The sequence below is a fragment of the Canis lupus genome, chromosome 32 (assembly GCF_048164855.1).
Source record: "Canis lupus baileyi chromosome 32, mCanLup2.hap1, whole genome shotgun sequence".
NCBI classification, from domain to species: domain Eukaryota; kingdom Metazoa; phylum Chordata; class Mammalia; order Carnivora; family Canidae; genus Canis; species Canis lupus.
This window is the reverse complement of record NC_132869.1, coordinates 14,290,180-14,313,894: the sequence shown is the minus strand read 5'-3', so window position 1 is coordinate 14,313,894 and position 23,715 is coordinate 14,290,180. Positions and strand designations below refer to the sequence as shown.

Genomic DNA, 23,715 nt, shown 5'->3' with positions numbered 1-23,715 from the left:
ACCAGAATTTGATAGTTGCTTTTCTTCCATTATGCATCCATCCCCTGTTTTCTTCACAAAGTGTTCTGAGTAAGGGAGAGTTTGAAGTTCTTTCTAGATATTATGTATAAGCATGGATGAATACCTGTTTTTTTTTTAAAGGGTTTTATTTATTTATTCATGAGAGACATGGGCAGAGTGCCATGCTGGGAACCCGATGTGGGACTTGATCCCAGGTCTCCAGGATCATGCCCTGGACTGAAAGGGGCACTAAACCCCTGAGCCACCCAGACTGCCCTCTAACTGGTCTTTCATTGAGGTGAGCATCTAAGTTGACATGATTTTCTTAGGCTGAACAGGAATGTTACTTAACACATTGGCACAGCAGCCACAATCTTATCCCTGTTGATTGCGTCTATGGTCATACTCTGAAAAAAGACTACATTCAGTTCCTTAGAGCTTTTCTGGATTTGTGGTGCTTTGCTTTTTATTCTAACAGCTGCTTATTTGCATAACCTGTTAAAGACATTTCCCTACCATCAAACTACTGGGCTTCCTCTAGCTTCTTGGACATTTTTTCTTGCTTTTGTAGATTCTGTAAACAAAGAGCAACTCTTGCCTTCAACAGAGGTTCTGCCTGCCTGAAATCTTTCATTACTTTCTCCCAACTACATAACAACGTAGAGCTTTGTCGACTATCACTTTGGCATATTAATAATTTCATATCTTCAAGACCTTCCTGAAATTCTTAGTTTCTGCATAGATCTTTCCCTGGGACTTAGACACTATGAAATATCTATCTCATTTACTTCATGCGACAAACACTCATCGAATACCTACTGTGTTGCACACCCAGGCTACATACTGGGGCCACAAAGTAGGGGAACTCACATTCGGTTTGATGGTTGGAATATCTCATTGTTCTAGTTTCTTAACTCCTCCAGTAGTACATTGAAAAGTGGAACCTCCTATGACTATGAATGCCACAAAGGAGAATGCAACTAATAAGGATAGCAATCTAGGTTATTGAGGTGATAACTGAAGTAGGGGAGGGTCCCATGCAAAAAAAATGGGGAGAAATATTGGAATCCAAGGACATTAGGGAAGAAGCACACTTTTTTAAGTAGGTTCTAAGCCCAGAGTGGGGTTTGAGTTCAGAACCCTCTCTGCCCCTCCCCCCTCCCCTTCAAGGGTCACATTTAAATATGACTGAGGGTGGGGGAGAAGGGGGAAAAACTACTTTAAAGGTCAGATGTTTTCTAAGTTAATGTAGGGTTTCATTTTTGTTATGTGTTTGTTTTCCCTATAAACAAGAACAGTATAAATGAAAATAATAGGAAATTATGCATATGTTATTATTTTTCAATTAATATATTTATTACTGCATTAATGTTATGTTGATACGATTCTTTTATATAACATTTCCTTCCATCAACAAATTTTGAGTCACTCAATATTGAATGTTTCTTGGTGAAGTTTTCGTAAAGAACATAAGATCTTTAGATGTGGGGTCACAAAGGGCAGCAATTTTTTTTTTCTTTGAGACATATACCTCCTGACATACTCTGGTGTTTCGTTGATGAAGTCTGAAAATATGGTAATTCTAGTTCTGAAGGTGCAAGGAAAGGACCCATCAATTCCTCTGCACCCTACTGGCTGAAGGAACACACCTCAGTCTCTTCCTTTTGTCTTCTGAAAATAGAAGGGAGGCATAGGGTGTTAGAGTGAAGGGTTTCCTAGGGGTTAAACCTGGGCACGTAAAAACCCGTGCGAACCCTACCGCTTTTACTTAAGTAGCTCCTGTAAAACAGATGTTCTCCAAAATAAGAGGGCTGGGGCAGACAGGCCCGTCGGGCCGATTTAGGAAATAGCTCAGGTGGGGGCAGCAGCCCGGTCCTGAGCGGAAGGTGCCTGCATTCTGCAGGTGCGGTGATTGTTATCTCGCACCGCCCCTGCTCCCGAGAGGGCGGGACTCGCGGCGTTGCAGAGTGTAGGACTTGGCCCCTGAAGCCCAGCCTAAACGTATTCCACGCAGCAGACATTTATCCGGCCGGGTGCCCACACCTGGCCCGGGGGAGGGGAAACAGCTTCTACAGGAACCGCAGAGCAGAGAAGAGCCCCTAGTTTGGGACGCCAGAGGGCTGGTGCCGCTGGGCTCTGTCCGACTGCTTTCCCGTGATTGCTTCCGTCACCTGTCCATCATCCCAGTACGCTATTTCGATTGGCTCTACCGCCTGCCACTCGGTTCCGCCGCGCTGACCCCCATTGGCCCCTCTCCGGCCGAGGCCCCGCCCCAAGAGCTGGGCATGGGGAGTGGGGCGCGGAGGAGAGAGAGCGGGGCGCTTGCTCTGGGCTAGAGGGAGGCGGTGGCGGAGAAGGAGGAGGAGAAGGAGGAGGAGCTGGGCCGGCAGGAGGCAGCGGCCGCGACCGGGCTGGGGTGATGGTGCAGGTGCCCGGGGCCCGCGCGGAGCTGCCCGGCTGAGGGGCGCCTGGTCCGGGGTCCGCAGCGCCGCCGCGTCTCTCCCGGGGGCGGGCGGGCGGGAAGATGCTGAGCAGGTTGATGAGCGGCAGCAGCAGGAGCCTGGAGCGCGAGTACAGCTGCACCGTGCGGCTGCTGGACGACAGCGAGTACACCTGCACCATCCAGGTCAGTGCCGCGCCGCCCTGTCCGCGGGACCCCCGCGGCCCCGAGCCTCGCTAACTTGGCCCGCGGCCGCCGCCCGGGGTCGCCGCAGACCCCGGTGCTTTGTCCGTCCCTGGCTGCGGTTGACGGCCCCAGTGCAGAGCGCCTCCGCCCGAGACCCGGTCCGGGGCGGGGTGCCGAGCGCTCGGCGCAGCTGCGGTGAGAGTCCCTCCGTCCCGGACCCTCAGCTCCCTTCTTGCCCTCTCCCAGGGTGAGGGCGCCCCATCCTGGCTCCTCGAGCCTGCCCGGGTGGGGAGCATCTTCCGCGGGCGTCCGGAGGCAGGCAGGCAGGGCGAAAGGCTCCTGCCCCGGCCGCCCCGTCGGAGGGCGCAGGCTTTGGCTCTCTGGCCAGGCAAGGACCGCTGGCCAGCTTTTCTTATCTATCTTTGGTTGGAAGGATAACGCTGTATGTCATAATCACCCCCCCCCCCCCCCCAGCATCTGTGAGTCAGAGCTCTCGGAAGGTAGAAGTGAACGCGCAGCCCATGCAGAGTGGCCTATGGAAGGGAGACCAGTCCTCTGGGCTCCCGAGATTAGGCCCCCCTCCCGCCTTTCGCTCCCCACATCTCGTGCTGGGCAATTTTTTTGGGGGGGGTGGGGTGAGGTAAAGATTTAGCAACAAGTACCAGAGGTTTGAGGGTTGGCCGTGGCGAGAAAGAATCGGTGACTTCCAAAAAACGCCAACAATACGTTAATGCTTCGCAGCATTTCTTCAGAACCTGGTATTTTGGAAGAGATTTTTTTTTTTTTTTTTTTTTTTTACAACCTCTTGCTTATGTGTTTTCACTACTGCCGTGTGGCACGTTTGGAGTAGTAGTCTTTCCCAGGAATGCAGTCACAGCCCTCTCTCTGTAAAGTCAGAGATGGGAAACACTGACAATGCTCTGGTGTTTAGTTTAGCAGCCGAAGGATCCTGCGCTCGCTGCCGGAAACTGCTCTTTCTCGAGAAGCAAATTGAGTTGGACCCGGAGGGGTCTCACCTGATCCCTTGCCTTTGCAGCAAGAAACCAGAGGGGGCTTCTCGCCTCAGATGTGGCAGACAAAAACTGTCGGCCTCTGGTTCTACCCTCTTTGTCTCCCGCCCTCCCCATTTATTTTTTTGCTGACAATGCTCAATAGCGGAAAATAGCGGTGTGTGAGAAAGACGCTGGGGAGTGGATGAGAGCAGCTGCTCTCTGCTGACTCCGTGCTCAGTTCAGCCTTCTCTCCACTTTCCCTTTTCTCCCACTCCCCAAACAAGCTCTGGGCAGAAGTGCTGACTGCTGCCAAAGATCCAGGAGGACAGAGAAAGGGAACAAAATCTCTTTTTTAAGGCCACTTAAATGCAAATTAAACAGTCATGATGATGCTAGCCATCAAGTGAAAGGATTTTTGTAGTTGAATATGATAGATGTTCTGTATTATTTCCTTACTGAATGAATGGCATGCTACTTTTTGTTTCTATTGTATCTTCATGTGTTGTGTACAGTTCTTTTTTTTGTTTTTGGGTGGGGGAGGAGAAGATACTGACTTGACATAGTCACCGTTTGAATACACTGTCTAGAGCTTTTAAGGTCTTTATCCTTTTGTTTTAAAATTTAAAGCTTTTACATGATAACATATCAAGGGCAGTGTGAGATTCAGACTTTGTGAGTCCTAAAAATACTTTGGGGTATATGGTGAAATAAAATTTCTGGGGCAGGTCATTAACTTTTACCAAGGTATAGAGTACAAATGAAACAGTTCACATCATCGCTCAACTAGTGACAATCTTGTGGTTTTAAGGTATCAAAATAAAACAACTAGTTATTTTTCCCACTTAATGGAACCTCTAAGGTTGGTTGATTGGTATAGTTGTGGGTAATTTTTATTATCACTGAGAAAAATATTTTTAAGTCAAGCAGGACTTATTGGGTTTATGCTTGCTCTGTCTTACTATGGTTGTGTTTATTCTCTTGCTGGTCTTATTTTACATTATTATAATTTTTAATATGTTATAAGAATATAGGGCACATAAGAAAATTAAGCTTGGTGTAACATGACACTATACTGTAGTGAGTGTCCACTGTCTAGACATGTTGATGATTATGCGTTGTGATTCTTTAGTGAAAATTAGAAAACAGGAATTCTGAAGTTTATGTAATATTGTCAATCTTTGGCACAAGTATTGTGAATTACTTTTGTTTTTACCCAATGTGAGGAAATGTAAAAAAAAAAAAGGATCTTATGTGAAATTAATATTTTGTGCATATAGCTTTTTTTAGCTTTTAGAGATTGAGGTTTTCTTAGCAACTTTCTCCTCATGTTTCTGCTGTGTGTGCATGCGCGTGTTTGTGCATGTGCTTATTTGTCAAACATTAGACCTAGAGTCTTTTAAATCAGTATGGGGAAAAACTGTGAGCTATTTGCTAGGTTAAAGCAATATTCCTAACATTTTAGGAATTATAGTATATTTTAAAAAATTTTTGGTGATAATTTGGAATCCTTTCCCTTAAAGTACTATATGTCATATTTTTCTTTAAGGTATATATTTTAGAAAGATTTCAGTACTTCTTGAGATAATCAGAGAACACTTAGGGGATTAGAGAATCAGAAATGTAACACTGGGTTAGAGCCGTAATAGCTATATTTAGTAAATTTCAGTTGTAGGTAATTCTGTCAAAGTGTTGGTCTTGCCTTTCATATTGCACCAGTTATACTGATCTGGCATTTAGAATGTGATTATCAAGGTAAGGAAAATGCTTATATCCTCTCAATGAAGGTTGCCACAGTTACCAGACTATTCTTTTATTCTTTCTGATATGCAAATATATTTGTAGATCATGGGAAATGAAATTATACATGGGAGGGTTGTAATATAATTGCTCCCCTGTGAAGAACATTGTTAATAGCTCCCTGCCAGTTTTGAAGGTCATTGCCTCATAAATGCAGATCTGGTCCATATTTTTCACACATCTGTTTCATTTATGAGTATCTACATTTACTTACCACATTTACTACCCGACTTTGTTATTTTACTTGGAACAAATAGGAAAAATGAAAAGGTTACCTAATATCTTTGAACTCAGTATATCAAATGGAGTCATGTAAATGCTTAGACATATAATATCCTAATAGATTCTTAGCTATCTTGAGTTGTAATAGTTTATAAAATATTAAGAATATGCATTACAGAATTGCCAGTAGAAATATGTATTGAAAATACATATTTTCAAGTCAGAAATATTAATCACCTTTTTCTGATTACTGAAAAATAAGGCTACCCTAGAAATGAATTTGATTTTACTGGGAACACATTAAAATAACAACTGATCAAGTGACTAGGTTAAATATATTTTTGCAGTTAAATGAGGTACTACCATAAATGCATGTGTACAGAAGCAGTTCTATAATGCAACCAAGATATGGATTTGACTGTGGCTCAACCATTCAGTAACTGTGGGATCTATGATAAGGGAGGGAATATTGGGGGAGAGAACAAATGTCCCGTACTTGCCAGGCGCCCCACTTGTGCTATTTTCTCACTTACCTCACAATAGCATATGGATTCATTATACACCCATTGTACTAGCTGAAGAAAATAGGTTTGTGGATTGGTGGGAGAGCTGATGTTTCTTGAATGGCTAACTGTACTATTCTTTCTGCGAGGTGTTTTGTTTATGCCTTACATCAACTATTTGAGAGGTAGGTGGTATTCTCATTTTACAGATGAAAGACTTGGATGAAGGAACTTACTTAAAGCTAGTAGGTGGTTGTGCTATATTTAAACTCTGGTTATTTTGCCTTTAAATCCCATCTTTGTTCCCTCTTTTCCTTCTGACTCCGTAAGTTATTTCACCTGTCTGTACTTTAATTTCCTTATCTGTAAAATGGAAATAAAAATACTTATTTCACAGTAAAGAAAAAGTTATTTGGTAATTTCATTACAAATAATAACATAATAATAAATAATAACAGACTAATATGCGTTGTGCCTTAGTCTAGCAAGTCAAAAATAGGATTGAGAAGTTGTTTTTTTTTTTTTTTTGAAAATAAGCCTTGATTCTCCTTAAGATGACTTTTTTTTTTTGTTCATGAGATACACAGAGAGACAGAGGCAGAGGGAGAAGCAGGCTCCATGGAGGGAGCCCGATGTGGGACTTGATCCAGGGACTCCAGGATCATGCCCTGGGCTGAAGGCAGATGCTCAACCACTGAGCCACCCAGGCATCCCTTAAGATGACTTTTAAAAAGATTTTATTTATTTGAGTGAGAGAGTGTGTGATGGGGGCGGGGGCGAAGGGAGAGGGAGAGAATCTTTTTTTTTTGTTTTGTTTTTTTGTTTTTTTAGAGGGAGAGAATCTTAAGCAGAGATCGTGACCTGAGCTGAAACCGAGAGTTGAGTGCTTAACCAACTGAGCCACTCAGGTGCCTCTCCTTAAAATGATTTCTGATTGGCTCAGGTCTTGATCTCTGGTCCTGGGATCAATTACCCCCCTCCCCCTCCTTGCACTCACTGCTCAGAGGGAAGTATGCTTCCACTTCCCGCTTGTGTGCTCTCTTTTGCTCTCTCTCAAATAGATAAATAAAATCTAACAAAATGATTTCTGATTAATCTCAGTGAAATCATGAAATTCAAGTCTGGAATAACTGCATTCTGTAGTAGAACTCTTCTCTAAAACTCAAGAATTCAGGTTTGCTTTTCCTCATTCCTACCAAGTCTTTGGCTTTAGAGGGGCATTTATTTCCTGCACCTACCATGATTTGTCTCTTCCAAGAACTTCTGCTTCATATTTGGTAAGCGAAATCCTTGGTTTCATTAATGCAAAAGGGATGTTGTTAGAGAACTAAGATTAATTGTATTCACAGAAAGACACAAAGCTGTTGTATTTTCATGAATATTGTTTTTTTTTAAAACTTTGCTTTAAAAAATAATTATGGTGTCTCAGGATTTGTTATAATAGCAAGTCAGACTCTAATTCTTGAAACTAAGTTCCAAAATTAGCCTTCTAGAATCTTGAAAGCATTTGTATTCTATTTCTTAATTTGTATTATTAAATGTTCTTTGTATAAAATTAATACAGACCAACTTTTTAGCACAAAAGGTAAATTCTAGATGTATATTTATGCTCCCATTCTTTTCTTGAAAAAGTTTGGTTTAAGGAAGTGTCAGTGGCATCCAAGAGAAACCTAGAAACTATCACCACTGCATATTTTACTCAAGGGTATTTGTATGAATTTGCATTCTGTTAAATGTTTGGAATGAATATGCTAGATGAGGCAATTCTACATAGTGTATAATAAAAAAAGGATGTGGGTTTTGAGTTCTCTGTTGCATTGCCCAGAGACTCATTGATCATGTCTGTGCTAGCATTAATATCACATTAAAAAAAGTTTGCCAAGATAAAATCAGACCACCTGAAGACCAAAAAATAGTCATTTTTATGTTTGTTGTGGTTTATGTATAGGTATTAAAATGTGTAACCCAAAATAAGCAAGACATTAAGTGATATAATCACTATAGTAAAATATTTTGCATTATTTTCATATCTATTTTCTGGTAGATTTTACTTTAGAATTTTTATTTTTTTAAAGATTTTATTTATTTGTTCATGAGAGACACACAGAGAGAGGCAGGCTCCATGCAGGGAGCCCGATGTGGGATTCGATCCCGGGTCTCTGGGATCACACCCTGGGCTGAAGGTGGCGCTAAACCACTGAGCCACCCAGGCTGCCTTACTTTAGAATTTTTAAAGAAGTCAGAGGAAGCTATAAATTTTAAATGCTAGGAATTATACGACAGTGCCTTACATGGTTGTAGTTCAATAACTATTCTGATTTGTTTGTGCTACATGATGGCTGGGTTAACTCCAACACTTTAGTATTTTTGTGTCTGAAAAACAATAAAAATTTTCTAACAACTGTATAACGCTTTTTATAGTTTCAACCCATCCCATTCTAAGCCACTTTGCTCTACAGCCCCTCTCCCTGGTGAGGTGTATGGTATGTAAATGTGGTATTTTATGGAGCCTTTGAGGTCTCTGATAACTTTCTGCAATTATCCTTTGTTGAATTAGAGGAGCTGCAGTCTAGAACTCCTTGATTGTTTGGTTTGTCTCTTAGGATTTCAAGCCTTTCAGGTCTCCCCTTCCCCCATCAATGCAGGTTTAGAGGGCTTAGATCAAATGAATACTGTGGGGCAGCCCGGTGGCACAGCAGTTAAGCGCCGCCTTCTGCCCGGGGTGTGATCCTGGAGACCCCGGATCCAGTCGTGCATCGGGCTCCCTGCATGGAGCCTGCTTCTCCCTCTGCCTATGTCTCTGCCTCTCTTTCTGTGTGTCTCATGAATAAATAAATAAAATCTTAAAAAAAAAAAAAAAGAATACTGTGTAGTGCAGTGCTTCATGGGGTGTTGGAAGGCTGGCAGAATTAGGATATTGAGCATAGGGATCACCACAGCCACAGAAACTTATTTCATTCCTTTTCCCTAAGTCAGTGCCACATAAAACCTCCTCACAGCCTCATTTTCTAACCTCTTGCTCAAACAAGAGGAAGCAAGCATGGGTTCATGGACGAGAACCATGCTTCCCAACCTGTTTCCAATTAGATCTATTTTAAGCTGAATTCATCTTCTGATAGTCTCGTGTATAACATTCCGACTCTGCAGACCCTGTTTCTTGGAGCAGCCTCCCGTGGGCCGCTCTTCCTTAGCTGTGTCTAGCCAGAGCTTGTACAACAGACGTGAATATCATGGAGGATTGGCAGCAACCTCATGGCTTCTGTATCTTGCCTATGTGGTGCTCAGGGAGGAGAACGCTGTTCTTCTGGAGCACAGGTGGCAGTTGTTGCCGCTGTTTTCTGGGGTTGATACTTGGGGCTTAGGTCAGCCACCTGAATGTTTCTCTCACACAGCTGAGAACTCTGAAGAGTACTAAAGCATCTCCATTCCTGTGTTGCGGAGAGAATGGTGTTTCCCTAAGAGAGCAAAAACATCTTGTTATATGTCCATTCTAGTCATTGAAGTGTACTTTCCATTCCTTTAAGACTTGGATCTGGGTGGCCAATACAACGTTTTGAACTTGTACAAATGTTTTAAATATCAGTAGAGCCAAAGATAGAGTAGGGAGAGCAGTTTCTCCCAGAGGCTCCCTAGATTTAAATTGTGGACCTCTTGTTGCCCAAGGCCACCTTGCGATCCTCATTGTTAATATTTTTTTAAAAGATTTTATTTATTTATTTATTCATGAAAGACAGAGAGAAAGAGGCAGAGACGCAGGCAGACGGAGAAGCAGGGGGCCTGATGTGGGACTCGATTCCAGGACTCCAGGATCACGCCCTGAGCTGAAGGCAGGCGCATAACCACTGAGCCACCCAGGTGTCCCTCATTGTTAATATTTTGAGCAAGATTCTCTTATTCTCATTGGTCTTTTCACCAACTGTAAATACAATTTTTAAAAATTTATTTATTTATTTATGATAGTCACACACACAGAGAGAGAGGCAGAGACATAGGCAGAGGGAGAAGCAGAATCCATGCACCGGGAGCCCGACGTGGGATTCGATCCCCAGTTTCCAGGATCGCGCCCTGGGCCAAAGGCAGGCGCTAAGCCGCTGCGCCACCCAGGGATCCCCTACAATTTTTTTTTTTAAGGTTTTATTTATTGAGAGAGAGAGAGAGAGAGGCAGAGGCAGACACAGACACACAGGCAAGAGGGAGAAGCAGGCTCCATGCAGGGAACCTGACGTGGGACTCAAGCCCAGGTCTCCAGGATCATATCCTGGGCTGCAGGCGGCGCTAAACCGATGCGCCATCTGGGCTGCTCTGCTGTACTATGGTGTTTGACTTTCGTAATCTTTTCAACCCAATTGTATCATATCCTAGGTTTGGAAAGCAGGAACTTGTAAAGTTCAGATTCTTCAGGCTTTTGCTTCTACTGTCATACTAAACACCAACTTGTGTGAATTCAATCCTCTAAGGAGATCCTTCCGTGCCATGCTCATACAGGCAAAATAATTGGGCCACATGCTTGGCAACCACTGAGTTTGTGTACAATAGCTCCATTCACTTGTCTACAGAAAACACCCCTTTGACAGTGATTATAGCTTTCATTCCCCCTCCTCTACTTCTGACTCTTTGCATTACTATGACCTCATCTGCTGGTCTGTATTTAGAGATGCCTTGGACCATTCTAGAAATGCTTTAGGACTCATTCCTGTATGTTAAAGATAATTTCAAAGCCTTAAACAACCCCTGCCCACCAAAGGAAACCATTCTAGATCAGGACCAAACCTAGCTATTTTTATGCCTTATTTGAGCCATCTTACTGTGTCACAACTCAGGGGGCTTTTTTCCTTTTGTAGAAATTGTGAACCTTGTTAAAAAGCAAGGAGGGTGGAGTAGGGGATGAGTTAAAGCAGTGGTTCTCAAAGTGTGGTTCCTGGATGAGCACCATCAGTTTCACCTGGGCACTTGTTACAAAAGCAGATTTTTGGCACTACTGCAGCCCCAGTGAATCAGAAATACGGGGGATGGAGCTCAGCAGTCTGTTTTAACAAGTTTTCCAGGTAAGTCTTACGCTTTTTGAGGTTTGAGAATCACTAGTACTGGGTCACACAGATATTTAGTAGGTAAAAGTGAAGAGTATTGTTGATTGGTTGAGTATAAAAAGTGCGGGAGAGGAAGAGGCCAACAGTGAATCTTATATTTCTAAATTTTGATTCATTTCTCAATGGCCTTAACTGATTCTCTACCCTCGTAAGATAAAAGGTTATTTGCAGATATGCGTACCATTTTTAAGTGGGCAGGATTCTAAAGATTCTACAACAGGTCATCATTCCGATTTGTTGCTCTTATATTTATTGGTTTTTATTTCTGTCTTCTCTGACCTAGAAAGAATGATTATTTTATATTTCTATACTGTTTTTCAAAGAAATCGTCTTCACAACTTAAAGCACTGAGAATGTAGGAAGGCCCCTATTTGCAAACATGTAAATAGCAAACAAAAAATGTCATGCAATTCAGTGCTAAGACAAGGCTGTATGCTGTGGCAATGCAAATATGGGGGACTCGAAATTACTAAATATTTCTCAAAGGAGGTGAGATTTGAACTAGGTCATGAAAGATTGCCAAAAGCAGAAAATGGGCTGTGGGGATGGGTAAAGGGCATTCCAGGCTGAGGTAACAGCAGGCTACTTCAAGGTAGGAAAGCTAAAAATGTAAAGCCAAATATATTTAGTCTTTACTATGTTTATCTGGATTACTCTGGTACAGTTGAGTCAAATAATAGAATCTACTTGCCTCGGAAAGATTGCTGTCAGCAAATTTCAATCATTCTTGACATGCTTGAAAGAATTAGTCTAAACTAAAACAGAAAACTGGTGTTGAATTAAATCTAACTCCAAAAGCGTACAACACAAATTACGATTCTTCACAAAGCAATGGCATCATATAAAGAAAGGGTAGATTCATGTATCAATCTTAATTCTGTGGCTGCAGTAACTATGTATATGAATTTTGTTTCCAAGGGACCTCATCTCTGGCATCAGTTTATCTACACAAAAGAAAGTATCAAATCCCAACATTCAGCTGATGTTTGAAAATCTTTTGGCTGATACAGTGCAGCCTAAATGGTGTATTGACAGTTAAGAAATGTGACTAGTGGAGCCCTAAAAGGCACAATTTCTGCATCTCTATTCCCAAACCTAAGTGGCCATCAAAATCGCTTTTCTAGAGGTTGGGGCAATGCTTCCCTGGATTCCCCAGTGAACCCCTGCTTGCCAGCCCTGAAGTTCCCAGCCCGACCCAGGGTGCACTTTGAACATTCCACACTATGCCAGACTAGAGCTTTGGGGATGGGAACCCGCAGGAAAGCATGGTTTGGCATTTAGGCAATCAATGTTCGGCAGAATGCCAATGCTAATAGGTTATTTTGCTCTGGAAAAAGAGAAAAAGAAGGGATAGTTTAAAGACTGATGAATAGGGGAATGACTGACAATACAGGCACTCCACTTTGTGGGAGAGATTAAGGAGGCTTGCTGTGAAGTGGTATTATGGGAGCCAGAGAAATTAGCAAAGGGCCATAGGCCTAAAACCTGAAAGAAATAGTGGTACATCAAAACAGCATGCCCCAGGGCACACTTAAATGTCTGGCCACTTTCATTGAACTTGTAGTAGGAAAAAGCCAAATCATTTGAACTTTCATAGTCTGGTAGTCCATTCAGGCCCTCCATAGTCAGGCAAATTATCCTTGGCCTCCAGGCAGGTGCAAAACCTTATTTCCGTATTGCCTGATTTAAGTCTGAGGCCTCTAGTCTGGGCCTTACCCTATTTTTGAAGACACTCAAGTGAAGAATTGGCTTCACAAGTACCAGAGGATTCCATATACTCTAGGCTGGAGATGCCACTAAGATGATTGTTTTGTCAGATATGAGCCAAGTAGTAAGAACATTGATTATAAAGAAGCAGAATTAATTCATCTAAGGATCTCAAGTACTTCTAGGGGATAATTTAAGCTGAAGAAAACGTCCAGCCTGCCCTCTCTCAGATTTTTGCCTCTAGAAAAAAATCCAGAATCCCCCAGAGTTGTTATGGAATTGGAGGTTTGTAAGTCAGAAGGATACTATGGACTGGCAGTGATGCCTGGGATGTTATAAGGCATGTGGAACCTGCAATTTCACAGTACACTGTCATCCCTGCACAACAAAATAACCCATCTGCTCTTTGTGAGGCCACTCAGAAGAAGTTTGGCAGTTGAGAGATAAAAATCTGATAAAAAAAAATAAGGTCCTAGTATTACAGCAAGTTAATCTATACTTAGCTTCAGATTCTAACATTATATGAAACAGGTCTTTTAAAAAGTGGGAGTTGGCTTGATCTAGCTTCAGGACATAGGATACTGAACCAACTATTGCAGTGTCAGATTTTATAAGCAGTTGATCTGAAAGATCAATACTTACTTTGCTTATTTTTAAATACACTTTGGATAATTTAGATAAGCTTATTTCAATGAGTACCCACAGTACTGAAAGCATGTCTAAGAATTGTTTTCTAATAATTTGTATGGCAAAAGAGAACACACTTCTCATATTCCAGTTTTTTTTTTTTGAGATTTTATTTATTCATGAGAGACACAGAGAAAGAGAGACAGAGACACAGGTAGAGGGAGAAGCGGACTCCATGCAGGGAGCCCGACATGGGACTTGATCCCGGGTCTCCAGGATCAGGCCCTGGGCTGAAGGCAGTGCTAAACCGCTGAGCCACCCGGGTTGCCCCATATTCCAGTTTTGGATATTGGGTACAGTAGACTGATTATTTTAAAGACACAAATATAATGATACTGTTGCAAGTTAGACCTTTTACTGTGTCATTCATTATAAGACATTATGGACTATTGCTATTAAGAACATATCTTACATAAAATATCTTTAGTTTCTGGTTGAGAGAAAATAATAAGGTGACCTGGGTTGGCTCAGTGGTTGAGTGCCTTTGGCTCAGGCCGTGTGTGATCCTGGGGTCTTGAGATTGAATGGCTCCCTGCAGGGAGTCTGCTTCTCCCTCCGCCTATGTCTCTGCCTCTCTCTCTCTCATGAATAAATAAATAAAATCGTAAAGAAAAGAAAATAATAAGGAAAACTTTCTCTTCACTTCCTGAATTCTACAGTTTTATTTCTTATCTCATACCATAGCTCTTCTCTGCATCTCTTATGATCTCCTTTGCTTTATGCTAATTTATGCTTAGAGCCACTTACTTAATCTTTTCACCATTCTTTTTAAAAAATATTTATTTGAGAGGGAGAGAGTGTGTGGGGGCTAGTGGGAGGAGCAAAGGGAGAGGGACACCAAGCACAGAGCCCACAACACTGAGATTATGACCTGAGCTGAAATCAGGAGTTGGAGGCTCAACCAACTGAGCCACCCAAGTACCCTTCCCCTCCCCCGCTTTTTAAAGCAACTCATGACCCCAACATCAAGAGTTGCAGGCTCCAGTGACTGAGCTGGCCGGATGTCCGCTCTTATCACCGTTTCTAATTGCCATCACTATTAAGTTATACCTTTGCTTATGGTAAAATTCTTTGTGTAGTGGCCACACTTTCTGTTGGTAGTGGTGGGAGGTGTTTATAAAAGGTACAGTTATATGTAACATAACTGAAATATAATGTGATCCCTATCCTTTAACAGCGGGGGCACTTCTTATGGCCAGGAGAGTCTTTATTGTGGACAGTTGAAGTTGGTGAAATTTTAGGGAGAGTGGAAATAATTGATAAAGGGAGAAAAGATGAAAACCAGAGAAAGCGTTGGGATGGAGCAAGATGAGCTCTAAGCAGAAATACTTAATCAAAATCTAGAGGGAGAATCTGGAGAAGCCTGATGGGAAATGAAAGAATATTTGAAATCTTTTTTTGTTGTTGCAGCTGTGTGATAGAAGAAGTTTAATGGTTTAAAGGAGCTTTCTGCCGATGGCTCCCATGTGGGGGTAATATTTAAAATACTCAATGATTGGGGCACCTGGCTAGCTCAGTCAGTGGAGCATGTGACTCTTGAGATGGGGGGGGGGATGGTTATAAGTTGGAGGTTACTTAAATAATAATAAAAAAAGCTCAGTAATCAATGAGTCACAGTGGATACCTCCCTAACCAAGATTCTCCCAGAACACAGTAGAATGGAGTCTAGGGCCCTGTGCTGGGCCAGACACTATTGTGTTGAATCATGGGAGGTGGGGTTCAGGGTGTTCCCAGGGAAGAGGGAGAGGCCTCTTAGGGTGGGGGCTATTTGCCAACTGGTAGAGAAATATTTTAATGACCAGCAGGATCTTATTGGAGCAGGCCAACCTAAATCCACTCCTCATTCTTTCAGGCGGGATGAAATTGGAACTTCCAAGAAGCCATAAGAGCTCAGATGTTTTTGAGCTATGATAGGGATCTTGCTGAATTCAGTCTTCCTCTTCTGATTTTAGCCTCAGTGATGGGAGGAATCAGAGTCCCCTAAATCTGTCTTCTCTGGTTCTCCATTTGTTGCTTGCCAGATATAGGATCCCAGTGATCTAGGTTTTACTTCCTGTGGAGCGGTAGTCTCATTCCTATCTTTTACATGCTTCCAAAATGCATGCATTTTCTCTTTTTAAAATCCTTCAAGAGTCCCCCATTACCTGCTGCATAATAGCCTTTAAGCACGTCATAGATGCCCTTCTATTACCTTTGCTGCCTTGCTTCTGAGACTTCTGAGACTTGTCTCCATAAGCGTTTGATCCCACTTGGTGGATCATCAGCTTCTCATCACCTTATTCCCAAGGTAGACTTCTTTTTTTTTTTTTTTAAACATTTTATTTATTTATTCATGATAGAGCGAGAGAGAGAGAGAGGCAGGCAGAGACACAGGCAGAGGGAGAAGCAGGCTCCATATAGGGAGCCTGACGTGGGATTCAATCCTGGGTCTCCAGGATCGCGCCCTGGGCCAAAGGCAGGCGCTAAACCGCTGCGCCACCCAGGGATCCCTCCAAGGTAGACTTCTTCCCCGGTGTTGGGCTATGCTTTGGGGGACCTTATTATAGCATTTACCACATTCATTTGTGAATATTTACACACATATCTGCCTCTCAATAGACAACTGTTTGAGGGGCAGAGATTGCATCTTTGTACAGCTGGTATCTAAGGTCTCACCTAGGGGCTCAATAAATGTTGATTGTAGATGTGTATGAATGAAAATGTTAGCTCTGATAAAGAGGATTGGGTTTTTTGTTTTTGTTTTTAAAGATTGATTTATTCATGAGAGAGTGAGGCAGAGACACAGGCTGAGGGAGAAGCAGGATCCTCTCAGGGAGCCTGATGTGGGACTCTATCCCAGATCCTGGTATCAGGCCCTGAGCTGAAGGCAGGCGCTCAACCGCTGAGCCATCCAGGCTTCCCAAGAGTATTGTTAATAATACAAATATAAAGTTACCTCTGACTTGAGCTAAATAGATTTAAAAAATGAACATCAGATTTTCTGGTCTTTAGAGTGATATTATGGTACTTTAGAAGGTGGTTAATTAGTGGTGGTAGTTGCATGGTTCTAGGATTATACTAAAATCCACAGCATTGTACACTTTAAAACAGTAATCCAGGGGTGCCTGGCTGGCTCAGTTGGTAGAGCATGACTCTCGATCTCAGGGTTGTGAGTTTGAGCCTCACATTTGTTATAGAGATTACTTAATGAAATCATTTTTTGAGAAAAAGTAATCTTATGATAGAAATTATCTTAATTCATATATCAATTTCCTGGTTTTGATAATATACCATAGTTGTATAAGAAGTTACCCTTGGGGGAAGCTGGGTGAAGGATATATGGGACATCTTTCATAGTGGTTTTTTTTTTTTTTTAAAGATTTTATTTATTCATGAAAGACAGACAGACACAGGCTCCATGCAGGGAGCCCGACATGGGACTCGATCCCAGGCCAAAGGCAGGTGCTAAACTGCTGAGCCACCCAGGGATCCCCATCTTTCATAGTGTTTTCACAACTTCTTGTGAGTCTGTAATTATAAAAATCTTAAAATGGTGATTAAATTAGTTTTCCTGAGCAAATACGTTTATTATTTAGGATTTATGGTTCAGAATGACTATAGAAAGTTTTCTCACTGATTAGGCTCCAGTTAACTTTCAAAATTTTGTAGAATTATTTATAAGTAGATAAATAGAAGAAAGAAAAATAGTAGAAGATACTCAAAATCAATTCTAAGAGGTAAGATAAGAGTTTAAAAATATCTTGGAAAAAAATATCTTGGTAGGTTTTTTATTTATTTATTTTTGCATGTTTATTTTTTCTGTGATTCTCTGCTCCTAAGGTTTCTCTGATGTAATTAATTACAATTAAAATGAATGTACTGACAAATTATGCATATCATAACATGCCATTGTTGTGTTTTAGAGAGTTATTTGGTGTAATGTCCATATTACATATTTAATTTAATATGTTAATTGAGCCATTTAAAAACTTAGTGCTTACTGTGTTCTGGGCTCTGTGATAAGCACTTTATGTGTGTCCTTCATTTAATCCTACTGTTTTTTTTTTTTTTTTTAAATATTTTATTTATTTATTCATGACAGACACAGAGAGAGAGAGAGAGAGAGGCAGAGACACAGGCAGAGGGAGAAGCAGGCTCTGAGCAGGGAGCCCGATGTGGGACTCGATCCAGGATCTCCAGCCAAGATCAGGCCCTGGGCTAAAGGCAGCGCTAAACCTCTGAGCCACCTGGGCTGCCCTAATCCTACTGTTTAATGGAAAATATTATTGTCCCTAATTCTAGATGAATACAATAAGGCTTAGAGATGTTAAATAATTTGTCTGATGTCACACAGCTAGGTGGGGGGGAGGGGGAAGAGCTAGGATTCAAACTCTCTGTGACCTTGTTGTTGTTCCTACTCATTGCTCTCTGATGAAGCTGACAGTGTAGTCCAAAGGGGAAAACATTGACTTGGGGGAGTCAGGAGACTTGTATGAAATGCCTGACTCTCTTGGCTGATTAACTTTGAGGCCTTGAGCAGGTAATTTAACCTTTCATCTACAAAGTGAGGAGACTCAAAAAGAGACCCTTCCAGTCTCTTTTAGCACAAACATTCTCCAGTTCCCAAGAAATTTGTCCAGGGCTCAATAGTGTTTTTCCGTGTGTTGCTTCTGTGAAGGATATTCGCTACAAACGCAAATATTCCTTTTAAAGAAAGAGATGTCAAGGCAGATCTTTGTGACTACTTCAGTCTGTGTTCTCTTAGTTTTGTAGAATACAAAATATAGCTTTATTTACTGGTTCCACACAGATCAGATTATGGGGGATTGACTCATGCTAATAAATCATAAGAGCTTTCCTTCTTTTGTAATTTAGAATCTGTGTTAATGATAGTAGGGTAGTGAATACTAGTTTCTTCTATTGTAGGCACTTCTTCAGAACCAGAGACTTACGAAAAACAAATTTGAAAGCCATTTTTAAAAAATATTTGAGAGAGAGAAAGTGAGAGAAAACACTAACAAGGGGGGGCATAGGGAGAGGGAAAAGCTGACTCACCCCTGAGCAGGGAGCCCAACATGGGCTCGATCCTGGAACTCCAGGATCATGACCTGAGTTGAAGGCAGACACTTAACCAACTGAGCCACCCCAGTGCCCCTTAAAAGCCGTTTTGGAAGGCAAATGTTTTTGAGGAGTATTCTTCTAGGTTGTGTAAAAGCCATATAAACCATGTTTTTTTCGTAATACAGGCCTAGTGATTATGAATCTAGAAAAATGGATTCTTGTATCTTCTTTGATTAGTATTTTCTAAATGCTGATGAAGTCTTTCCTTTAGCCCTTCCCCCACTTCATGTAGATTATTGTATATATGTTAATAGTACAATTTTAATATTTCTTTTAAAATATGACCCAGTCTAGAGGATACATTCTGCTTACTTTAACTGCACTTGAGTGTTTTTCAGACTTTTTTTTTTTTCAAAGATTTTATTTAGTTATTTGAACTGAATGAGAGAAAACATGGTGGGGGGAGGGACAGAGGGAGCAGGAGAAGCAGAAGCAGGCTCTACACTGAGCAGGGAGCCTGCCATAGGCTTGATCCTAGGACTCTGAGATCATGACCTGAGCTGAAGGCAGATACTTAACTGACTGAGCCACCTAGGCACCCTTCAAACTACTTTAAATGCCAGAGTTAATTTTATAGTTTGGATAGTTATTCAGTGTCAGTTTGAGATAATTATCTCTTGTCTTGAGTAAATGTTAGTGGATTTGGCCAGATAACTTTCATTAATTTATGTTGACTTTTATTACATTGTCTTTTGGAGGGAGACCTCCCTTCTTTTTTTAAATTTTGATCTCAAATTCTGCATAGTTCTCATATATGTTACCACTGCATTACCATTCTGTCATAGGCAGTGTTATGTAATATTGATGCCATCCATAGGAAGCATACACCACATATGTTATAGAACTCTAGAGTGAATTCTAATACATTGTAGACATTTCCACTATTATTTTTCTCTCAAGTTTCCAAATACCGTTTTCTGCATCTCCTACAATATAAACTTGGCTTTTTTTTTTTTTTTTTAAGATTTTATTTATTTTTTTGTGAGAGACAGAGACACAGGCAGAGGGAGAAGCAGGCTCCATGCAGGAAGCCCAATGTGGGACTTGATCCCAGGATCACACCCTGAGTCAAAGGCAAATGCTCAACCTCTGAGCCACCCAGGCATCCCTAAACTTGGCTTTTTAAAAGTCAAGTTTATTGGGGTATAATTTTTATGAAGTAAAATTCACTCTTTTTAAGGTAAACTCTACACCCAATATAGGGCTTGAACTTCTGACCCCGAGGTCAAGACTTGTGTGCTCCAGTGACTGAGCCACCCAAGTGCTCCTAAAATTCACTCTTTTATAGCTGTATAGCTCTTTGAATTTTGACAAATACATACAATTTGTATAATCATCATATATATAATATTTCCAACATTCCATAAAGTTCCCTGGTACCTCTCTATAGTCAGTCTCCTCTCAATCTCTGAGTGTCTATCAGCTAACCTGATTTCTGTCCTAATAGTTTTGCTTTTTCCACAATGTCCTATAAATAGAATCATAGAATATGTAATCTTTTGAATCTGGCTTCTTTCATTTAGCATAATGCTTTTTTGAGCTACAAATTACATATCATAAAGTTCATCTGTTTAGAGTGTACAATTCAACAGTTTTTAGCATATTTATGGAGTTGGGCCATCATCAACATAATCTAATTTTAGAACATTTATATCACCCCAAAAAGAGACTTTGTACCCGTTAGCAATCACTCCTATTTCCTGTCTCCCCTCCTCCCCAATTCTCTGCCCTAGGCAAACACTAATCTACTTTCCATCTCTATAGATTTGCCTATTATTAACATTTCAAATAAGTGGTATCATATAATACATGGCCTTTTGTAACTGATTTCTTTCACTTAGCATAATATTTTTGGGGATCATCCAAGTAGTAACTTATATTAGTACTTCATTCTTTTTTATTGCTGAATAATTTACTGTAGTATGGATTCATCACATTTTGTTTATTCATCAGTGGACATATATGTTGTTCCACTTTTTGTCTATTATAGATAAAGCTCTTATCATTTATGTACAAATTTTTGTGTGGATGTATATTTTCATTTCTTTTGGATGTGCTGTGACAGTCCTATACACTTTTCTTTTTAATTGAAGTATAGTTGCCATACAGTATTATATTTCAGGCATATAACACATATATATGAGTTTTTGTATGGAAATATGTTTTTATTTCTCTTGGATAGATACCTAGGAGTGGAATTGCTGGGTCATATGGTAACCTGATGTTTAATGTTCGAGGAATTGCCAGTTTTCTGAAGTGGCTGCATGAGGGCTCCAATTTTCACATCTTTGCCAATCCTCACTATTGTCTTTTTGATTATAGCCATTTTGTGGGTGTGAAGTAGTATATCATTGTGGGTTTTTTTCCTATTTTAATTTTATTTTAACTTGAGTGGTTAACATACAGTTTTATAGTAATTTCAGGTGTATAATATAGTGATTCAACAATTCTGTATATTACTCAGTGCTCATCATGATTAGTGTACTCTTAATCCCTTTTGCCTGTTTTACTCATTCCTCCACCTACCTCCCTTCTGGTACCCATTTGTTCTCTGTAGTTAAGAGTCTATTTTGTGTGTGTGTGTGTGTGTGTGTGTTTTGCCTCTGTTCACTTGTTTAGTTTTTTAAATTCAACATAAGAGTGCAATCATATGGTATGTCTTTCTTTGACTGGCTTACTTTGCTTAGCATTATGCTCTCTGGGTCCGTCCATGTTGCTCCAAGTGGCAGAATTTCTTTATGGTTGAATAATATTCCATTGTATACAGGTACCACATCTTTGTTCATCAATTGTTGGACACTTGGGCTGCTTCCATAATTTGGCTATTGTAAATAATGCTGCAATAAATATGGGGTGCATGTATCCCTTCATATTAGTGTTTTTGGTTTTTTTTGGGTAAATATTCAGTAGTGCAATTACTGGATTGTAGGTTAGTTCTATTTTTAATTTTTTGAGGAACCTCCAGACTGTCTTCCACAGCAGCTACACCAGTTTGTGTTCCCACCAAAAGTGCCTGAGGGTTCCTTTTTCTCCACATCTTCATCAACACTTTCTTGTATAGTTGATTTTAACCATTCTGACACATGTGAAGTGATATATCTTTGTGATTTTGATTTATATTTCACTGATGATAAATGATGTTAAGCATTTTTTTATGTGCTGTTACGTGTTTTCTTTGGAGAAATGTCTATTCATGCCTTTTGTCTATTTTTAAATTAGATTATTTTTTGAGTGTTGAATTGTGGAAGTTCTTTATATATTTTGGATACTAACCCCTTATTGGATATGTCATTTGAAATTTCTTCTCCCATTCAGTAGGTTGTCTTTTAATTTTGTCGGTTGTTTCCTTTGCTGTGCAGAAGCCTTTTATTTTGCTGTAGTCTCAAGAGTTTATTTTTGCTTTTATTTCCCTTGCCTCAGGAGACCTATCTAGAAAGATGTTGTTGGCTCATTTTGGTTTTGATTTGCATTTTCCTAATGACTAAAGATGTTGAACATCTTTTCATGTGCTTATTAGCTACTTGGATGTCTTTTTCTGAGAAATATCTATTCAAATTATTTGCCTATTTTTAAAATGGGTTGTCTTTTTGTTATTGAGTTGTAAGAGCTCATTATATATTCTGGATATAAGTCCTTTATGAGATAGATGGTTTACATATATTTTCTCCTGATCTGTAGGTTGTCTTTTCATCTTTTTGATGCTGTCTTTTGAAGCACAATAGATTTTAAAATAATGCAGTCCGACTTCGCAATCTTCTTTTTTATTGCCTGTACTTTTGGTGTCTTATCTAGGAAATCACTAACTAAGGTTAAGAAGATTTACTTCTGTATTTTCTTCTAAAAGTTTTGTAGTGTTAGCTCTTAAATTTAGGTCTCTGGTCCACTTTGAGGTATTTTTTGTGTATGACATAGGGTAGTGGTCATATGTGTATATATATACACACATGTATATATATATACATGTCATATGTATATATATATATACATGTCATATGTATATATATGTATTGTTTTTGTCTCTTTTTTCTTTATCTTTTTATTTCTTAAATACCATATATGAATCTTCTCTTGCTCTGTGTTCTCATGATTTTCTGGGTTTCTTTAGTGATATATTTGGATTCTTTTTATTTTTTGACTATCATCAGTTTTTGATTTATGGTCACCATTAGGTTTATATAGAACATGCATATAGCAGTCTGTATTAAGTTAATGGTCACTTAAGTTTGAACTCATCCTAAAAGCATTACATGTTTACTCTTCTCCCCTCCTTGTTTTAAGTATATGGTGTCATACTTCACCTTTTATTTTGTGAATCCCTTTACTGATTACTTGAATTAAGTTAGAGCAGGTGTTTGCCAGAGCTGTGGTCATACCAAACTGCAGGGTACTCTCCCTGTGTTGTCTCCTAAAAAGCTTTCACTGGTGAGTGGGGCCTGTAGTCAGGCCAGATGTCTGCCCTCAGATCACTGGATTGGATTGGTGTGGATAGTTGGATTGGTGTGTGTGGTTATCTTCCCCTCTGTCCAGGGCAGGAATCATGCGGGAGTGGTGCTGGCCCCTGTCAGGGCTGCTTGCACACTGCTAGGCATGTGGCACCGCTTTGGATGTTCTCCTGACAAGGGCATGTTGAATGGGGTGGATTTGCAGGAGAATGCAGAGGTAGTTTGCTTGGTGTCAGGAAAATCCAAGCTGGTCCACTGTGGGAGGCTACCTGCAGCCACCAGGGAAAACTCCTGCCGAAGCCAAGATGCAGGGAGTGGGGCATACTTTTAGCAAACTAGGTGGGGAATATTCCAGCTGCACTGGTTCCTGCAGGTGTCTACATATCTAGGCTGGGGGCAGGGGGATGGAAATGATACCTTAGTACCATTGAATCCATGTAATGTATTACTAGAAAAAAGATACCTCTGTTAAGCAAATGTTTGAAAGCTACTGAACTCACTCTTCTTTTTAGTGGACAAACCTGAGACCCAGAGAGGTAAATTGACTTACTT

At 40.6% G+C, this 23,715-nt stretch overlaps 1 protein-coding gene and 1 long non-coding RNA gene across 6 annotated transcripts in view; one reads left to right on the top strand and one right to left on the bottom strand.

Annotated features, from left to right (window-relative positions):
- Nucleotides 1-1,331: 1,331 nt before the first annotated feature.
- Nucleotides 1,332-3,020, bottom strand: LOC140623289 (uncharacterized). The gene is made up of 2 exons (XR_012022945.1): nt 2,044-3,020; nt 1,332-1,671 (listed from the first exon to the last, which is right to left on the bottom strand). It is a non-coding gene; the product is annotated as an uncharacterized lncRNA (long non-coding RNA).
- The window catches only part of FRMD5 (FERM domain containing 5), a 310,956-nt gene continuing 289,524 nt past the window's right edge, over nt 2,284-23,715 (top strand). For 2 of the 5 annotated variants that reach the window (XM_072809618.1, XM_072809620.1), the window contains exon 1: nt 2,285-2,626. In XM_072809618.1, coding sequence (XP_072665719.1) covers nt 2,525-2,626 — 102 coding nt within the window. In that variant the 5' untranslated portion in view covers nt 2,285-2,524. Of the gene's footprint in view, nt 2,627-23,715 lie in introns of all 5 variants that reach the window. The other 3 variants (XM_072809617.1, XM_072809619.1, XM_072809615.1) reach the window with 3 other exon arrangements.